The 17612-nt window shown below is 40.4% G+C and overlaps 1 protein-coding gene across 1 annotated transcript in view; it reads right to left on the reverse strand.

Annotated features, from left to right (window-relative positions):
• LOC123762810 (uncharacterized) overlaps window positions 1–17000 on the reverse strand; it is a 367859-nt gene extending 350859 nt beyond the window's left edge. The window contains exon 1 of the mRNA XM_069332301.1: window positions 14572–17000. Within this exon, the coding sequence (XP_069188402.1) occupies window positions 14572–16780 (2209 nt within the window). The 5' untranslated portion in view covers window positions 16781–17000. The remainder of the gene's footprint in view (window positions 1–14571) is intronic.
• Window positions 17001–17612: the final 612 nt, after the last annotated feature.

The raw sequence follows: 17612 nt of genomic DNA on the forward strand, positions 1-17612 counted from the left end.
TTGAAACAATCGAGGGACCCCACCTCCACAATGTTACGCGGCAATTGGTTCCACAAATCAACAACCCTGTTACTGAACCAGTATTTACCCAAGTCTTTCCTAAATCTAAACTTATCCAATTTATATCCATTGTTTCGTGTTCTGTCCTGTGTTGATACTTTTAATACCCTATTAATATCCCCCCGGTTATGTCCATTCATCCACTTGTAAACCTCTATCATGTCACCCCTAACTCTTCGCCTTTCCAGTGAATGCAACTTAAGCTTTGTTAATCTTTCTTCATATGAAAGATTTCTAATTTGGGGAATTAACTTAGTCATCCTACGCTGGACACGTTCAAGTGAATTTATATCCATTCTATAATATGGCGACCAAAACTGAACTGCATAATCTAAATGGGGCCTAACTAGAGCAAGATATAGCTTGAGAACCACACCAGGTGTCTTGTTACTAACGCTGCGATTAATAAATCCAAGTGTCCGATTTGCCTTATTACGAACATTTATGCATTGATCCTTTTGTTTTAAATTCTTACTAATCATAACTCCCAGATCCCTTTCGCAATCCGACTTCGCAATCACAACACCATCTAGCTCGTATCTTGTAACTCTATCATCATTACCTAACCTCAGAACTTTACATTTATCAGCATTAAACTGCATCTGCCAATCCTTTGACCATTTCAAAACCCTATCTAGATCAACTTGAAGTGATAGTGAGTCCTCCTCCGAATTAATTTCCCTACCGATTTTCGTATCATCGGCAAATTTGCAAATGTTGCTACTCAAACCTGAATCTAAATCATTTATATATATTATAAACAACAGAGGTCCCAGGACAGAGCCTTGAGGCACTCCACTTACAACATTTTCCCACTCTGACTTGATTCCATTTATACTAACTCTCTGTTTCCTTTGGTATAGCCATGCCCTAATCCAGCTTAATATAGCACCCCCAATACCATGAGACTCTATCTTTTTAATCAGTCTTTCATGTGGCACTGTATCAAAAGCTTTGCTAAAGTCAAGGTATACAACATCGCAATCCTTACCACTTTCAACTGCCTCAACAATGCTAGAATAAAAAGATAACAAATTTGTTAAACATGAACGGCCATTTATAAAACCATGTTGCGACTCAATTATTAATTTATGTTTTTCAAGATGAAGACGAATTTTATTTGCTATTATAGATTCGAGTAACTTTCCCACAATAGACGGGAATATTCGCACAGTAATAAAATTCTCACGGTCAGATGACACTATGAGGCAGTTGATAGTGGTAAGGATTGCGATGTTGTATACCTTGACTTTAGCAAAGCTTTTGATACAGTGCCACATGAAAGACTGATTAAAAAGATAGAGTCTCATGGTATTGGGGGTGCTATATTAAGCTGGATTAGGGCATGGCTATACCAAAGGAAACAGAGAGTTAGTATAAATGGAATCAAGTCAGAGTGGGAAAATGTTGTAAGTGGAGTGCCTCAAGGCTCTGTCCTGGGACCTCTGTTGTTTATAATATATATAAATGATTTAGATTCAGGTTTGAGTAGCAACATTTGCAAATTTGCCGATGATACGAAAATCGGTAGGGAAATTAATTCGGAGGAGGACTCACTATCACTTCAAGTTGATCTAGATAGGGTTTTGAAATGGTCAAAGGATTGGCAGATGCAGTTTAATGCTGATAAATGTAAAGTTCTGAGGTTAGGTAATGATGATAGAGTTACAAGATACGAGCTAGATGGTGTTGTGATTGCGAAGTCGGATTGCGAAAGGGATCTGGGAGTTATGATTAGTAAGAATTTAAAACAAAAGGATCAATGCATAAATGTTCGTAATAAGGCAAATCGGACACTTGGATTTATTAATCGCAGCGTTAGTAACAAGACACCTGGTGTGGTTCTCAAGCTATATCTTGCTCTAGTTAGGCCCCATTTAGATTATGCAGTTCAGTTTTGGTCGCCATATTATAGAATGGATATAAATTCACTTGAACGTGTCCAGCGTAGGATGACTAAGTTAATTCCCCAAATTAGAAATCTTTCATATGAAGAAAGATTAACAAAGCTTAAGTTGCATTCACTGGAAAGCAAGCATATACAGATCCAATGAAACATAGCTGATTAAGAACATAAGAACATAAGAACAAAGGTAACTGCAGAAGGCCTATTGGCCCATACGAGGCAGCTCCTATTCTATAACCACCCAATCCCACTCATATACTTGTCCAACCCGTGCTTGAAACAATCGAGGGACCCCACCTCCACAATGTTACGCGGCAATTGGTTCCACAAATCAACAACCCTGTTACTGAACCAGTATTTACCCAAGTCTTTCCTAAATCTAAACTTATCCAATTTATATCCATTGTTTCGTGTTCTGTCCTGTGTTGATACTTTTAATACCCTATTAATATCCCCCCGGTTATGTCCATTCATCCACTTGTAAACCTCTATCATGTCACCCCTAACTCTTCGCCTTTCCAGTGAATGCAACTTAAGCTTTGTTAATCTTTCTTCATATGAAAGATTTCTAATTTGGGGAATTAACTTAGTCATCCTACGCTGGACACGTTCAAGTGAATTTATATCCATTCTATAATATGGCGACCAAAACTGAACTGCATAATCTAAATGGGGCCTAACTAGAGCAAGATATAGCTTGAGAACCACACCAGGTGTCTTGTTACTAACGCTGCGATTAATAAATCCAAGTGTCCGATTTGCCTTATTACGAACATTTATGCATTGATCCTTTTGTTTTAAATTCTTACTAATCATAACTCCCAGATCCCTTTCGCAATCCGACTTCGCAATCACAACACCATCTAGCTCGTATCTTGTAACTCTATCATCATTACCTAACCTCAGAACTTTACATTTATCAGCATTAAACTGCATCTGCCAATCCTTTGACCATTTCAAAACCCTATCTAGATCAACTTGAAGTGATAGTGAATCCTCCTCCGAATTAATTTCCCTACCGATTTTCGTATCATCGGCAAATTTGCAAATGTTGCTACTCAAACCTGAATCTAAATCATTTATATATATTATAAACAACAGAGGTCCCAGGACAGAGCCTTGAGGCACTCCACTTACAACATTTTCCCACTCTGACTTGATTCCATTTATACTAACTCTCTGTTTCCTTTGGTATAGCCATGCCCTAATCCAGCTTAATATAGCACCCCCAATACCATGAGACTCTATTTTTTTAATCAGTCTTTCATGTGGCACTGTATCAAAAGCTTTGCTAAAGTCAAGGTATACAACATCGCAATCCTTACCACTATCAACTGCCTCAACAATGCTAGAATAAAAAGATAACAAATTTGTTAAACATGAACGGCCATTTATAAAACCATGTTGCGACTCAATTATTAATTTATGTTTTTCAAGATGAAGACGAATTTTATTTGCTATTATAGATTCGAGTAACTTTCCCACAATAGACGTTAGGCTAATTGGTCGATAGTTAGACGCAAGTGATCTATCTCCTTTCTTAAAAACTGGTATCACATTAGCAACTTTCCAAAACTCTGGCACTCTGCCTGACTCTATTGATTTATTAAATATGGTTGACAGTGGGTCACAAAGCTCCTCTTTGCATTCTTTAAGCACCCTAGCAAACACTTCATCCGGCCCTGGGGATTTGTTTGGTTTGAGTTTTACTATTTGTTTAAGAACATCCTCCCTGGTAACTGCTAAACTCGTCAACCTGTCCTCGTCCCCACCCACATAGACTTGTTCGGCTGAAGGCATATTGTTAAGTTCCTCTTTAGTAAATACAGATACAAAATATTTATTAAAAATACTACTCATCTCTTCATCACTATCTGTTATTTGACCTGTCTCAGTTTTTAATGGACCTATCCTTTCCCTAGTCTTAGTACGATATAACTGAAAAAACCCTTTAGGATTTGTCTTTGCTTGCCCTGCTATGCGAACTTCATAGTTTCTTTTTGCTTTCCTTATCTCTTTTTTAACATTTCTAACCAGTTGTACGAATTCCTGTTCTAAAGTGACCTCCCCATTTTTAATCCTTTTGTACCAAGCTCTCTTTTTACCTATAAGGTTCTTCAAATTCTTTGTTATCCACTTTGGGTCATTAGTATACGATCTATTCAATTTGTATGGTATACTACGTTCCTGTGCTTTGTTTAGAATATTCTTAAATAAGTTATATATTGAATCCACATCGAAATCCCCATTTAAGTCACCTATCGCTGGGTTCATGTCTCGCTCCAAGACCGGCCCACACCCCATACCCAAGCCTTTCCAATCAATTTGACCCAAAAAATTTCTTAGGCTATTAAAATCAGCTTTTCGAAAATCTGGCACTTTAACAGAATTTTCTCCTACTGGTCTATTCCATTCTATGCTAAATCTGATTTCTTTGTGATCACTGCTCCCTAGCTCACTCCCTATTTCGATGTCATTAATTTGCGTTTCCCTGTTAGTTAACACTAAATCTAAAATATTATTTTCCCGTGTTGGTTCCTTAATGTGTTGCGTAAGAAAGCAATCGTCAATTAATTCTAGAAAATCTTCTGCTTCACTATTCCCTGTTTTGTTCAACCAGTTTATTCCGCTAAAATTAAAGTCACCCATGACATAAATACTGTTAGATCTAGATGCTCTAGATATTTCATCCCATAGATGCTTTGCTTCCATTCTGTCTAAATTTGGTGGCCTATATATTACTCCTATTATAATATTATTAGCTTTTTCGTTTAATTCAATCCAAATAGTTTCTGTGTGTGGCTCAGTTTTGATTCCCTCTTTGAGACTACATTTCAAATTGTCCCTAACATATATGGCTACTCCACCTCCTCGTCTAATATATCTATCTGTGTGAAATAGTTTAAATCCATATATTTGATATTCAGCTAATAGTTCTCTATTTTCTACATTCATCCACGTTTCGGTAAGTGCAATAATATCTATTTTTTCTGTGCAGACAAGAGCATTTAATTCGTTAATTTTATTTCTTAGACTTCTACTGTTAGTGTAATATACCCTAAGTGAATTGTTATTTTGCGGACCTTCTCTTTCCCTGATCGTTTTGCCAATTCCTTTCTCCCACAAACACATACTTTTATTACCTCCTTCCTCCAAATCAATTCCCATACCTCTATCTACTAACAGTTTAAACCCAAACAAACACCTCTAACCACTTCTTCTAGCGAGTTCGCAACAGCAACAACCCCAGCTCTCGATAGATGCACCCCATCACGAGCATACATTTCATTTCTTCCATAGAAGTGTTCCCAGTTGTCTATGAAAGATATTGCATTTGATTTGCAATATCTTTCCAGCCGGCAATTGACACCAAGTGCCCTCGATATCCATTCATTTCCCACTCCCTTTCTTGGAAGAATGCCACATATGATCGGGATTCCTCCCTTGCTCCTAACTAACTCTATGGCTGTTTTATACCTCTGAATCAGTTCCTCACTCCTGACTCGACCAACATCATTTCCTCCCACGCTAATGCAAATAATGGGATTGTTCCCATTACCAGCCATAATATCATTCATGTTGTTTATAATATCACCAATGCCAGCTCCGGGATAGCAAACCCTTAACCTGTTCCCCCTATCTCTAGCACAAAACGTTCTATCCAAATACCTTATCTGGGAATCTCCCACAACTAATGTTTGCTTAGGTACTTCCTTTACTTTCTGAGGGGCCTGCGCTTCCTTTCTCTTCGTTGCTTTCCCTTTTGCGCGATCCACAGTCTCTCCACAGCACTCGTCCTCCAAAACGTCAAATGAATTTGAAGTTGCTATGGCGTTTGAAGGCGGCTTTATCAAAGTCTTCTTAAGGCCCCTGTCTTTCGCAACTCTCCAAGACGAGGTCCCTTTACTGCTGGTCTCCTCCTTCGTTACTTCTCGTTGTTTTTTAAGCTGACGCACCTCCTCCCGCAGAGAGTCCAACTCTGTCCTCAGGGCAGATAACAAATTTGTTATCTTTTTATTCTAGCATTGTTGAGGCAGTTGATAGTGGTAAGGATTGCGATGTTGTATACCTTGACTTTAGCAAAGCTTTTGATACAGTGCCACATGAAAGACTGATTAAAAAGATAGAGTCTCATGGTATTGGGGGTGCTATATTAAGCTGGATTAGGGCATGGCTATACCAAAGGAAACAGAGAGTTAGTATAAATGGAATCAAGTCAGAGTGGGAAAATGTTGTAAGTGGAGTGCCTCAAGGCTCTGTCCTGGGACCTCTGTTGTTTATAATATATATAAATGATTTAGATTCAGGTTTGAGTAGCAACATTTGCAAATTTGCCGATGATACGAAAATCGGTAGGGAAATTAATTCGGAGGAGGACTCACTATCACTTCAAGTTGATCTAGATAGGGTTTTGAAATGGTCAAAGGATTGGCAGATGCAGTTTAATGCTGATAAATGTAAAGTTCTGAGGTTAGGTAATGATGATAGAGTTACAAGATACGAGCTAGATGGTGTTGTGATTGCGAAGTCGGATTGCGAAAGGGATCTGGGAGTTATGATTAGTAAGAATTTAAAACAAAAGGATCAATGCATAAATGTTCGTAATAAGGCAAATCGGACACTTGGATTTATTAATCGCAGCGTTAGTAACAAGACACCTGGTGTGGTTCTCAAGCTATATCTTGCTCTAGTTAGGCCCCATTTAGATTATGCAGTTCAGTTTTGGTCGCCATATTATAGAATGGATATAAATTCACTTGAACGTGTCCAGCGTAGGATGACTAAGTTAATTCCCCAAATTAGAAATCTTTCATATGAAGAAAGATTAACAAAGCTTAAGTTGCATTCACTGGAAAGGCGAAGAGTTAGGGGTGACATGATAGAGGTTTACAAGTGGATGAATGGACATAACCGGGGGGATATTAATAGGGTATTAAAAGTATCAACACAGGACAGAACACGAAACAATGGGTATAAATTGGATAAGTTTAGATTTAGGAAAGACTTGGGTAAATACTGGTTCAGTAACAGGGTTGTTGATTTGTGGAACCAATTGCCGCGTAACATTTTGGAGGTGGGGTCCCTCGATTGTTTCAAGCACGGGTTGGACAAGTATATGAGTGGGATTGGGTGGTTATAGAATAGGAGCTGCCTCGTATGGGCCAATAGGCCTTCTGCAGTTACCTTTGTTCTTATGTTCTTATGTTCAGACACTGGGCCCCTTAACAGTCTAACAGTAGGTTAGACATATACATGAATGAGATTGGGTGGTTATAGAATAGGAGCTGCCTCGTATGGGCCAATAGGCCTTCTGCAGTTACCTTCATTCTTATGTTCTTATTCTTATTCTTATGTTCTTTAAAATAAAATGTACAATTGTTTCTTCCGTTCAGCAACTAATTCTTTGTCAAATATTATCAACAGCATTACAGTCGCCCAACAAATTTAGTCAGTCACCAACTTTATTTTCTAAAACTATGTCAATGTAATTCTCTTTATCAACTTAATATTTCTTACCGACACTGTCCATAACTAACTTTATCCATCGTCAATCAACTTAAAAAATAGTCACATTCATAATTATTTAACTAAAAGTATTCGTCAATCAACAAAAATTAGCCATGTTCATCATCCTTGTTGTTTTGTAACTAAAATTATTCGTCAATCAACTGAAAATAGTCATTTTCATTATGTTTTTTGTCGTTTCTTAACTAAAATTATTCGTCAATCAAATGAAAATAGTCACTTTCATCATATTATCTTGTTTTTTCTTAACTAAAATTATTCTTCCCCTGAACTAAGAATAGTCAAATGTAACTTCTTTCAGCACTTTCGTTACTAACAGTATACTTCATGGAAGAAGAAAAAATAGTCAAGGAAACTCTTCGAGACCTCAAAGATACAATCAAAGGCCCTCTTCGAGACATTAAAGATACAATCAAAGACACTCTTCGAGACATCAAAGATACAATCAAAGACCCTCTTCGAGACATTAAAGATACAATCAAAGGCCCTCTTCGAGACATTAAAGATACAATCAAAGGCCCTCTTCGAGACATTAAAGATACAATCAAAGACACTCTTCGAGACATCAAAGATACAATCAAAGGCCCTCTTCGAGACATTAAAGATACAATCAAAGACACTCTTCGAGACATCAAAGATACAATCAAAGGCCCTCTTCGAGACATTAAAGATACAATCAAAGACACTCTTCGAGACATCAAAGATACAATCAAAGGCCCTCTTCGAGACATTAAAGATACAATCAAAGGCCCTCTTCGAGACATTAAAGATACAATCAAAGGCCCTCTTCGAGACATTAAAGATACAATCAAAGGCCCTCTTCGAGACATCAAAGATACAATCAAAGACCCTCTTCGAGACATTAAAGATACAATCAAAGGCCCTCTTCGAGACATTAAAGATACAATCAAAGGCCCTCTTCGAGACATTAAAGATACAATCAAAGACACACTCAAAAGCGTCAATATACTACTCATGTAAACAAAAGTTATTCACAGAGCTATCACAAAGTTCATCTCAGTCATCAAAGTTATTTTCTAAGAAACCTTTCGTTAATCAGAGAAGCTTTCTAAGACATCTTCGTTCAACAAAGTTATTCTCAGAGACATCTAAAGTTATTATCTAAGACATAAAAAGTTATTCATCTAAGTCATCAAAAGTTATTCTCAGAGTCATCAAAAGTTATTCTCAGTCATCAAAGATAATCTCTAACTCACTTTCGTTCATCAAAGTTATTCTCTAAGTCATCAAAAGTTGTTCTCTAAGACATCAAAGTCATTCTCAGAGTTATCAAAAGGTATTCACATGTCCTCAAAAGTTAATCTCTGTCATCAAAGTTATTCTCAGGGTTATCAAAGTTGTTCTGTAAGATATCTTCTTTCATCAAAGTTATTCTCAGAGTCATTAAAGGTAATCTAACTCACCTTCGTTCATCAAAGTTCTTCTCTAAGACATCATTGTTGTTCTCTAAGACATCTTCAGACATAAAATATCTCTCCAAAATGTAACTAGTTCAGCTTTTCATATCAAACTTGCACTTCTGTTAAAATATATATATCTAACCTAACCTAATCTATTCCTTCCTACTGCTCCCCTAACTGATATAACTTTTTGGACTCTGGACTCTGATGAAAATTGGTTTGAAAATGGTCTCTGAATAATTTAGGTATTTAACTGGACTCTGACTAATTTTGGGCATAAATTGGACTCTAACTAATTTGCTGTCTTTTACTGGACTCTGCTGGAAATTGGTCTGAAAAATTTTCTCTGATTAATTTTCTGTCTTTACTGGAATCTGACGAATTTATTGAGTTTCTGTCTTTACTGGACTCTGACAATATTTGAGTCTAAAATAATCTCTGTCTTAAATGGACTCTATAGAAAATAGGCCTTGAAATGGTCTCTGAATAATTTTTAGCCTTTTTTTTAACAGGTGAAATAGCTGTAAATTCAAACTTACTGCTAAGATGTTTATTTTCCTTAATAAAAGTGTATAAAGAACTGTAAGAAAATATAAATGAATGAATGATGAAGGAGCGAGGTAAGGTTGTAAACAGGTAGAGAGGGGTAGGGGGGGCGAGGTAAGGTGGGGCGGGGGTGGGGGGGGGGCGGCGGCTAGGTAATTAATGACGTCTCATGTAACCGGATAATGCTTCATTTTAGTTATATAGGCATACTCATTTGTAGGTAAAAATTTCTACTTAAAAGAATACAGTCTAAAATATCTGTTTATGACGGTAAAGTTTATTCTCGGTAAGATGGGAGCGGACTTTGCCCCGAATTTTCCCCCAGAAGATTTCCTTAACAAACTTTTATGATCTCTGAAATTATTTTCCTCATAAGAATACTTTAACTCCAAATCGGAAATTTATAAGGAAACCTGACAGCCTAAACAGGATTTTGACCTGAAACCTTGTGACTTAATCTCGATATTTTGACCTGAAACCTTGTGACTAAAAAAATCTCCGTACACAGCTGGTGTACACCTCTGTACACAGCTGGTGTACACCTCTGTACACAGCTGGTGTACACCTCTGTACACAGCTGGTGTACACCTCTGTACACAGCTGGTGTACACCTCTGTACACAGCTGGTGTACACCTCTGTACACAGCTGGTGTGTGGGAACCGACCTGTGAGATTTATATTTATTTAATTTATATGAATTTATATTTACGTTAATTTATATACTTCGATAGCAATTTGTATAATGATAAGTGGACTGTATTTCTGCAATAATCTCAGATCTCACAAATCGATCCTCTACACATTAGGGGGGGTTATTAAATTAATATATATGCAGCCAATCAAACTACAGTAATAGCTACATACATTGATGAGGTTCCTTATCTTATAGTACAGCAGGTTAGTCCACCAGGTATAACTAGGGTGTAGACACCAAATTATCCTCTTTGAGGTAGCTTCCATCACCCAGTAACTGGTGCACATAATCTTCCTCGTCTTGACCTGTCAAAAGTGCGCTAGCTGTGAAGCCAGAATCCTATATATGACAAGTATATCAGAGAAAACAGTACATGGAACATGAAGACCTGGCTTAATTACCTTTAGTTTGTGAGGCTTCCATGTGATCTAACCGGGACACCCTATATCCTGACATTAATGGCCATAAATGAATGATAAACGGGTTTCGGATAGACACTTAACTTGATTGTAGACATCGTGTTGGAGATGGTACCTTTGGTTTCCATAACACTACGTCCAAGTAAATTAACAGGAGCCGAATTTGCTCCCGTGTGAGCCTCTGGTCTCAATATAAACAATGGCTGTTTAACACTCCATCCTATTGACGTTACTGGCCGACATTGTCCAGAATGATAGGAGCTAAATTTGCTCCACACCTCTCGGAGGTGACACAACAATGGCTGCCTCCTTCCTCCCTCTGACGCCTGGCCTACTTTGTCCAGATTTCAGAACGTGATAGAAGGGTCACATTTACTCTACTTTAATATTGATAATTAAGTTAATTTATATAAGATGTTTTTATGATGGTAAAGTCCAAAGACTAATGTATTTAAGAACAATTCCCAGCAGAATAGCTGGTGAATTATAATAGTATGTGGTGATGATATCCCGTTTTCTTTAGACGGTAATTCCACTACAAGTTACATTTTCTATGGGTAACTTGTTGGTAATACAGTTATTATCTGTATGATTATTAAATGGTGTCGGATTTTCCGACATAATTCCCCAGGGGGCTGCTCACGGGTCGAAGTCCTCTTTAGAACAGACGAACACCGATACTCCTCCTTCGAATTATTACATTAATTTGATGTTAGTAGTTAGTAATCACACATTTGTGTGTCTGTTCGTACAGGACGGATGTCCCGTACTAGAGTTGTAGGGGTTAGAAGTCTAATGCGATTTCATTTCCCTGTCAACTCTTGAAAGGCTAATATTCAAGCCTAATTACATATTATTTAACCCAGAAGACTGGGTGTGATCAAGTACTACAGTCAAGTATGATTCAGGGACTGCAGTGAGATCAGTGACATTAGATATAACTTGAAGTTTGTTCAAGTAACTGGTCACTGATATATAAACACTGAGGCCCATGGAATACATCTTGATTAAATAATAAATGTATCAAATCAGTCATCAGATTTACTGGGGTTTAATTTAATTAATTGATTCAGAGGATTGAATAGCTCATCATTAAAGTAAAGTATGGTTCTGAGACTGCAGTGGGTTCAGTGACATTGGTCGCAGTGACTTGTAGCTGTTTTAGGCTACTGTTCACTGATTTGCCACTGAGGCCTCATGAACTCATCTCCAGCTTTAAATGATGATACTAACATCAACCTCTGTTACTATAGTCAGCTGTAATCTCCTTAGTATAATGCTACTGGAGAAATATAATCAGCTGACAAATTTAGATTTCTACTGGTATTGTTTATCTGCAGGCATAGGTCTCCTCAGGCTTGATACTGGGCCTGAGAGTAATTTACCTCCTGCAGAGTTTAACATGGTTATGCCCTGATATTTAGTAGGGCTACCAATGAATTGATGGTAGTAGTCTGTCCCCACAAGGACAGCCAATTGGCATTTGATTTGCTCAAATTTACCTGCAGCTGCTTGATAATAGCTTTCCAGGTCAACATAATCAACTTGAGATTGTTGTGACAAATCTTCACATTTCTTGATCTGTCTTGTTAAGTGGCCTTTAAGACCTGCAAGGGTTCTTTTCATTCTCCCTGCATTATCCATACTGGCTCGTTGGTGAAGCCTTGTGGGGCTTGTACTTGGGCTGCTCATAATACTGAACAAACACTAATGGTAGCCTAGGGTAAAATTCTGCACTCACTAGGTAATAATCCTACCTCTACTAGAGGTTAGCACTTAAAATTAATACACATTATATATATACAATCATCCACACTAATGATTTGAGTGATAAACCAGTGTCACTGGAAGTACCTTTAGGTTAGCTCTTCTATATCACCCTAGGATGGAATTGACACTAATTAATCACTCAAAGGTGTAATGATCATAAGTAAATTATTATATACACAACTCAACTCGAGTTGATAAAAATTACACCCAAATAGGGTCTGGACCATTCATTAATGGTGTTAGGTTATTCAATATAGTACAACTGACTATAGTAATAATGGGACTAGGATGAACAATAATAGTTCAACTAGTCAAATCCTACCCTGTTGTGGGTTGGCAATTAGTAAATATACTGTGATCACTAGTGCAATATATATTAAATAATTCTCTATTTTGGAGAAATAATATACACAATTATTGATAATAGCCTCTTAATTAGCCTCTATGAAACTTCTAATATTATCTAGAAGTATTAAATATTATTAGTGACCTCGCGAAATAAAGTCCACAAAATTCGTAGATAATCTCTCGCGAAATGTAACACCACGAAATCCGTGAACAATCTCGCGAAGACACAGTCACTAATTTGGCTGGATTCTATATTAGCGCTGTCATTTCACGAAATAACACGCCACCAAATATCTGTGGGTGTGCATGAAACCGCTGACGAAGCTGAACTGGGCTGAGGGAGGCTCCTGAGCTCCCTCGAGGCTACGCTGCCGTCTTGACTGCTGGCTTTGTTTAAATAACACTGCACTAGTATATTTAATGAATCCACTGGTTAACTGGTTCATCCGGTACTAAGATGACCAAATGTGGGTTCAAAGGACCGAATATTCCGGTTCCGAAGGTCCAAATAATCCGGTTTCGAAGGACCAAATAATCCGTCATCCGGTTCGAAGAACCAAATAATGTGGGAACCGACCTGTGAGATTTATATTTATTTAATTTATATGAATTTATATTTACGTTAATTTATATACTTCGATAGCAATTTGTATAATGATAAGTGGACTGTATTTCTGCAATAATCTCAGATCTCACAAATCGATCCTCTACACATTAGGGGGGGTTATTAAATTAATATATATGCAGCCAATCAAACTACAGTAATAGCTACATACATTGATGAGGTTCCTTATCTTATAGTACAGCAGGTTAGTCCACCAGGTATAACTAGGGTGTAGACACCAAATTATCCTCTTTGAGGTAGCTTCCATCACCCAGTAACTGGTGCACATAATCTTCCTCGTCTTGACCTGTCAAAAGTGCGCTAGCTGTGAAGCCAGAATCCTATATATGACAAGTATATCAGAGAAAACAGTACATGGAACATGAAGACCTGGCTTAATTACCTTTAGTTTGAGGCTTCCATGTGATCTAACCGGGTCACCCTATATCCTGACATTAATGGCCATAAATGAATGATAAACGGGTTTCGGATAGACACTTAACTTGATTGTAGACATCGTGTTGGAGATGGTACCTTTGGTTTCCATAACACTACGTCCAAGTAAATTAACAGGAGCCGAATTTGCTCCCGTGTGAGCCTCTGGTCTCAATATAAACAATGGCTGTTTAACACTCCATCCTATTGACGTTACTGGCCGACATTGTCCAGAATGATAGGAGCTAAATTTGCTCCACACGTCTCGGAGGTGACACAACAATGGCTGCCTCCTTCCTCCCTCTGACGCCTGGCCTACTTTGTCCAGATTTCAGAACGTGATAGAAGGGTCACATTTACTCTACTTTAATATTGATAATTAAGTTAATTTATATAAGATGTTTTTATGATGGTAAAGTCCAAAGACTAATGTATTTAAGAACAATTCCCAGCAGAATAGCTGGTGAATTATAATAGTATGTGGTGATGATATCCCGTTTTCTTTAGACGGTAATTCCACTACAAGTTACGTTTTCTATGGGTAACTTGTTGGTAATACAGTTATTATCTGTATGATTATTAAATGGTGTCGGATTTTCCGACATGGTGTACACCTCTGTACACAGCTGGTGTACACCTCTGTACACAGCTGGTGTACACCTCTGTACACAGCTGGTGTACACCTCTGTACACAGCTAGTGTACACTTCCGTACAAAGCTGGTGTTGTTAAGGGTGTGGAACGTTGCTCGTCGTGACAAGTTTGAAATTAAACTTTCCTCCATAAACCTGTTTATACATTATTATTAAAGAAGAAGCATCTGTATGCTGTTATGTAACTTACTGTTTGTGACATGTTGACGCAGTAAGAGATTCAGTTCCGTCGGGAAGCACTCAAGGACTTCCTTGAGAGTTAGACCTGATTGAGGCGGGTCGTCCTCCAGAAAGAAATAATAACTGGTTTCTTCCCTCATATTGAATCTGGTGATGCTAGCTGGGTCTTGACACTGGTCGCCGTCCACCTCCTCCTCAATACCGGACAAAGTTCCCTTTAACTCCTGGGATATGCTGATAATTACTTTGCATCGCTCGCGGTCCTCGCTCGCATGGCCTTTCACGACGATCGGCGTCTCCAGTACCAGTTTCTTGAAATTGTCTTCTGTGTAATTATGGCAAACTGCTCGCTTTCCCCGCCGTGAAGCGAGTCTCTCGGGGTGCACAGCAACTGGTACATGGGTCTTCCTTTGTGTTCTCTCCTTACCTACTGCTGCTGTACTCCCTAGTACCTGGTCCACTGTTTGTGTCACTCCTGGTTCCTGGTCCACTGTTTGTGTCACTCCTGGTTCCTGGTCCACTGTTTGTGTCACTCCTGGTACCTGGTGCACTGTTTGTGTCACTCCTGGTACCTGGTCCACTGTTTGTGTCACTCCTGGTACCTGGTCCACTGTCTGTGTCACTCCTGGTACCTGGTCCACTGTCTGTGTCACTCCTGGTACCTGGTCCATTGTCTGTGTCACTCCTGGTACCTGGTCCACTGTCTGTGTCACTCCTGGTACCTGGTCCACTGTCTGTGTCACTCCTGGTACCTGGTCCACTGTCTGTGTCACTCCTGGTACCTGGTCCACTGTCTGTGTCACTCCTGGTACCTGGTCCACTGTCTGTGTCACTCCTGGTACCTGGTCCACTGTCTGTGTCACTCCTGGTACCTGGTCCACTGTCTGTGTCACTCCTGGTACCTGGTCCACTGTCTGTGTCACTCCTGGTACCTGGTCCACTGTCTGTGTCACTCCTGGTACCTGGTGCACTGTCTGTGTCACTCCTGGTACCTGGTCCACTGTCTGTGTCACTCCTGGTACCTGGTCCACTGTCTGTGTCACTCCTGGTACCTGGTCCACTGTCTGTGTCACTCCTGGTACCTGGTCCACTGTCTGTGTCACTCCTGGTACCTGGTCCACTGTCTGTGTCACATCTGGTACCTGGTCCACTGTCTGTGTCACTCCTGGTACCTGGTGCACTGTCTGTGTCACATCTGGTACCTGGTCCACTGTCTGTGTCACATCTGGTACCTGGTCCACTGTCTGTGTCACATCTGGTACCTGGTCCACTGTCTGTGTCACTCCTGGTACCTGGTCCACTGTCTGTGTCACTCCTGGTACCTGGTGCACTGTCTGTGTCACTCCTGGTACCTGGTCCACTGTCTGTGTCACTCCTGGTACCTGGTCCACTGTCTGTGTCACTCCTGGTACCTGGTCCACTGTCTGTGTCACTCCTGGTACCTGGTCCACTGTCTGTGTCACTCCTGGTACCTGGTGCACTGTCTGTGTCACTCCTGGTACCTGGGCCACTGTCTGTGTCACTCCTGGTACCTGGTCCACTGTCTGTGTCACTCCTGGTACCTGGTCCACTGTCTGTGTCACTCCTGGTACCTGGTCCACTGTCTGTGTCACTCCTGGTACCTGGTCCACTGTCTGTGTCACTCCTGGTACCTGGTCCACTGTCTGTGTCACTCCTGGTACCTGGTCCACTGTCTGTGTCACTCCTGGTACCTGGTCCACTGTCTGTGTTACTCCTGGTACCTGGTCCACTGTCTGTGTCACTCCTGGTACCTGGTCCACTGTCTGTGTCACTCCTGGTACCTGGTCCACTGTCTGTGTCACTCCTGGTACCTGGTCCACTGTCTGTGTCACTCCTGGTACCTGGTCCACTGTCTGTGTCACTCCTGGTACCTGGTCCACTGTCTGTGTCACTCCTGGTACCTGGTCCACTGTCTGTGTCACATCTGGTACGTGGCCGTCATAGCAATGAGTTACTTTACAGAAGACAGAAATAAACAGAAGAACAGCACACAAACGTCGCACATGTCGGGGGCTGGTGGTCCGTGTCATGTCCGTGCTGGTGGTCCGTGTCATGTCCGTGCTGGTGGTCCGTGTCATGTCCGTGCTGGAGGTCCGTGTCATGTCCGTGCTGGTGGTCCGTGTCATGTCCGTGCTGGAGGTCCGTGTCATGTCCGTGCTGGTGGTCCGTGTCATGTCCGTGCTGGAGGTCCGTGTCATGTCCGTGCTGGAGGTCCGTGTCCTGCTCGTGTACCATATATACCTAGAGGTGTGCCAGACGGTGTCTGTATGGTGCCAGAAAGTAATTCTGTAGTACAAGCTGTATGTTGATGGTGCCAGAGCGCGCCTGTGTGGTACTGACAGTAACTGCGTAGTACCAGAGAGTACCTGGGAGGGTGGACGGTGGTCTCTGGGGTACACGACCACCACCTGTCCGATGGCAACTAATCTAAAATGGTGGACGGGGCCCGCAGAGCACCTATATCACCTTCATCTAGAAAAGTTCTGATCTGAATTTTTCCAGCAGCTCTCACTGTTGACAGTTCTTTATGTCGTGTTGTGTTTGTTGGTAATTATTTCTATCAAGATGAAGATACGTTGGCCAGGCGCACTTCCCTGGCACGCGTCAGGGACCTCCTCTCATGGCCTAGGCTTTAACAAAGTGCTTAACGATGTCATGCAAGTGTCAAGTTTGTAGTGTGTCATGCAAGTGTCAATATAATACTGGAGACACCGTGTGACGGACTTTACAGGGAGATGATCAGCATCCTTGCTTCATACACTCTTAATCCCAGGCCACACTTCTCTCGTAGGTCTACACTACACCTACACAGCCCCGGGGCTCTACATACACTACACTTACACAGCCCCGGGCTCTACCAACACTACACTTACACAGCCCCGGGGCTCTACACACACTACACTTACACAGCCCCGGGCTCTACCAACACTACACTTACACAGCCCCGGGCTCTACATACACTACACTTACACAGCCCCGGGCTCTACCAACACTACACTTACACAGCCCCGGGGCTCTACACACACTACA

This window comes from Procambarus clarkii, chromosome 27, assembly GCF_040958095.1.
Source record: "Procambarus clarkii isolate CNS0578487 chromosome 27, FALCON_Pclarkii_2.0, whole genome shotgun sequence".
Classification (NCBI taxonomy): Eukaryota; Metazoa; Arthropoda; class Malacostraca; order Decapoda; family Cambaridae; genus Procambarus; species Procambarus clarkii.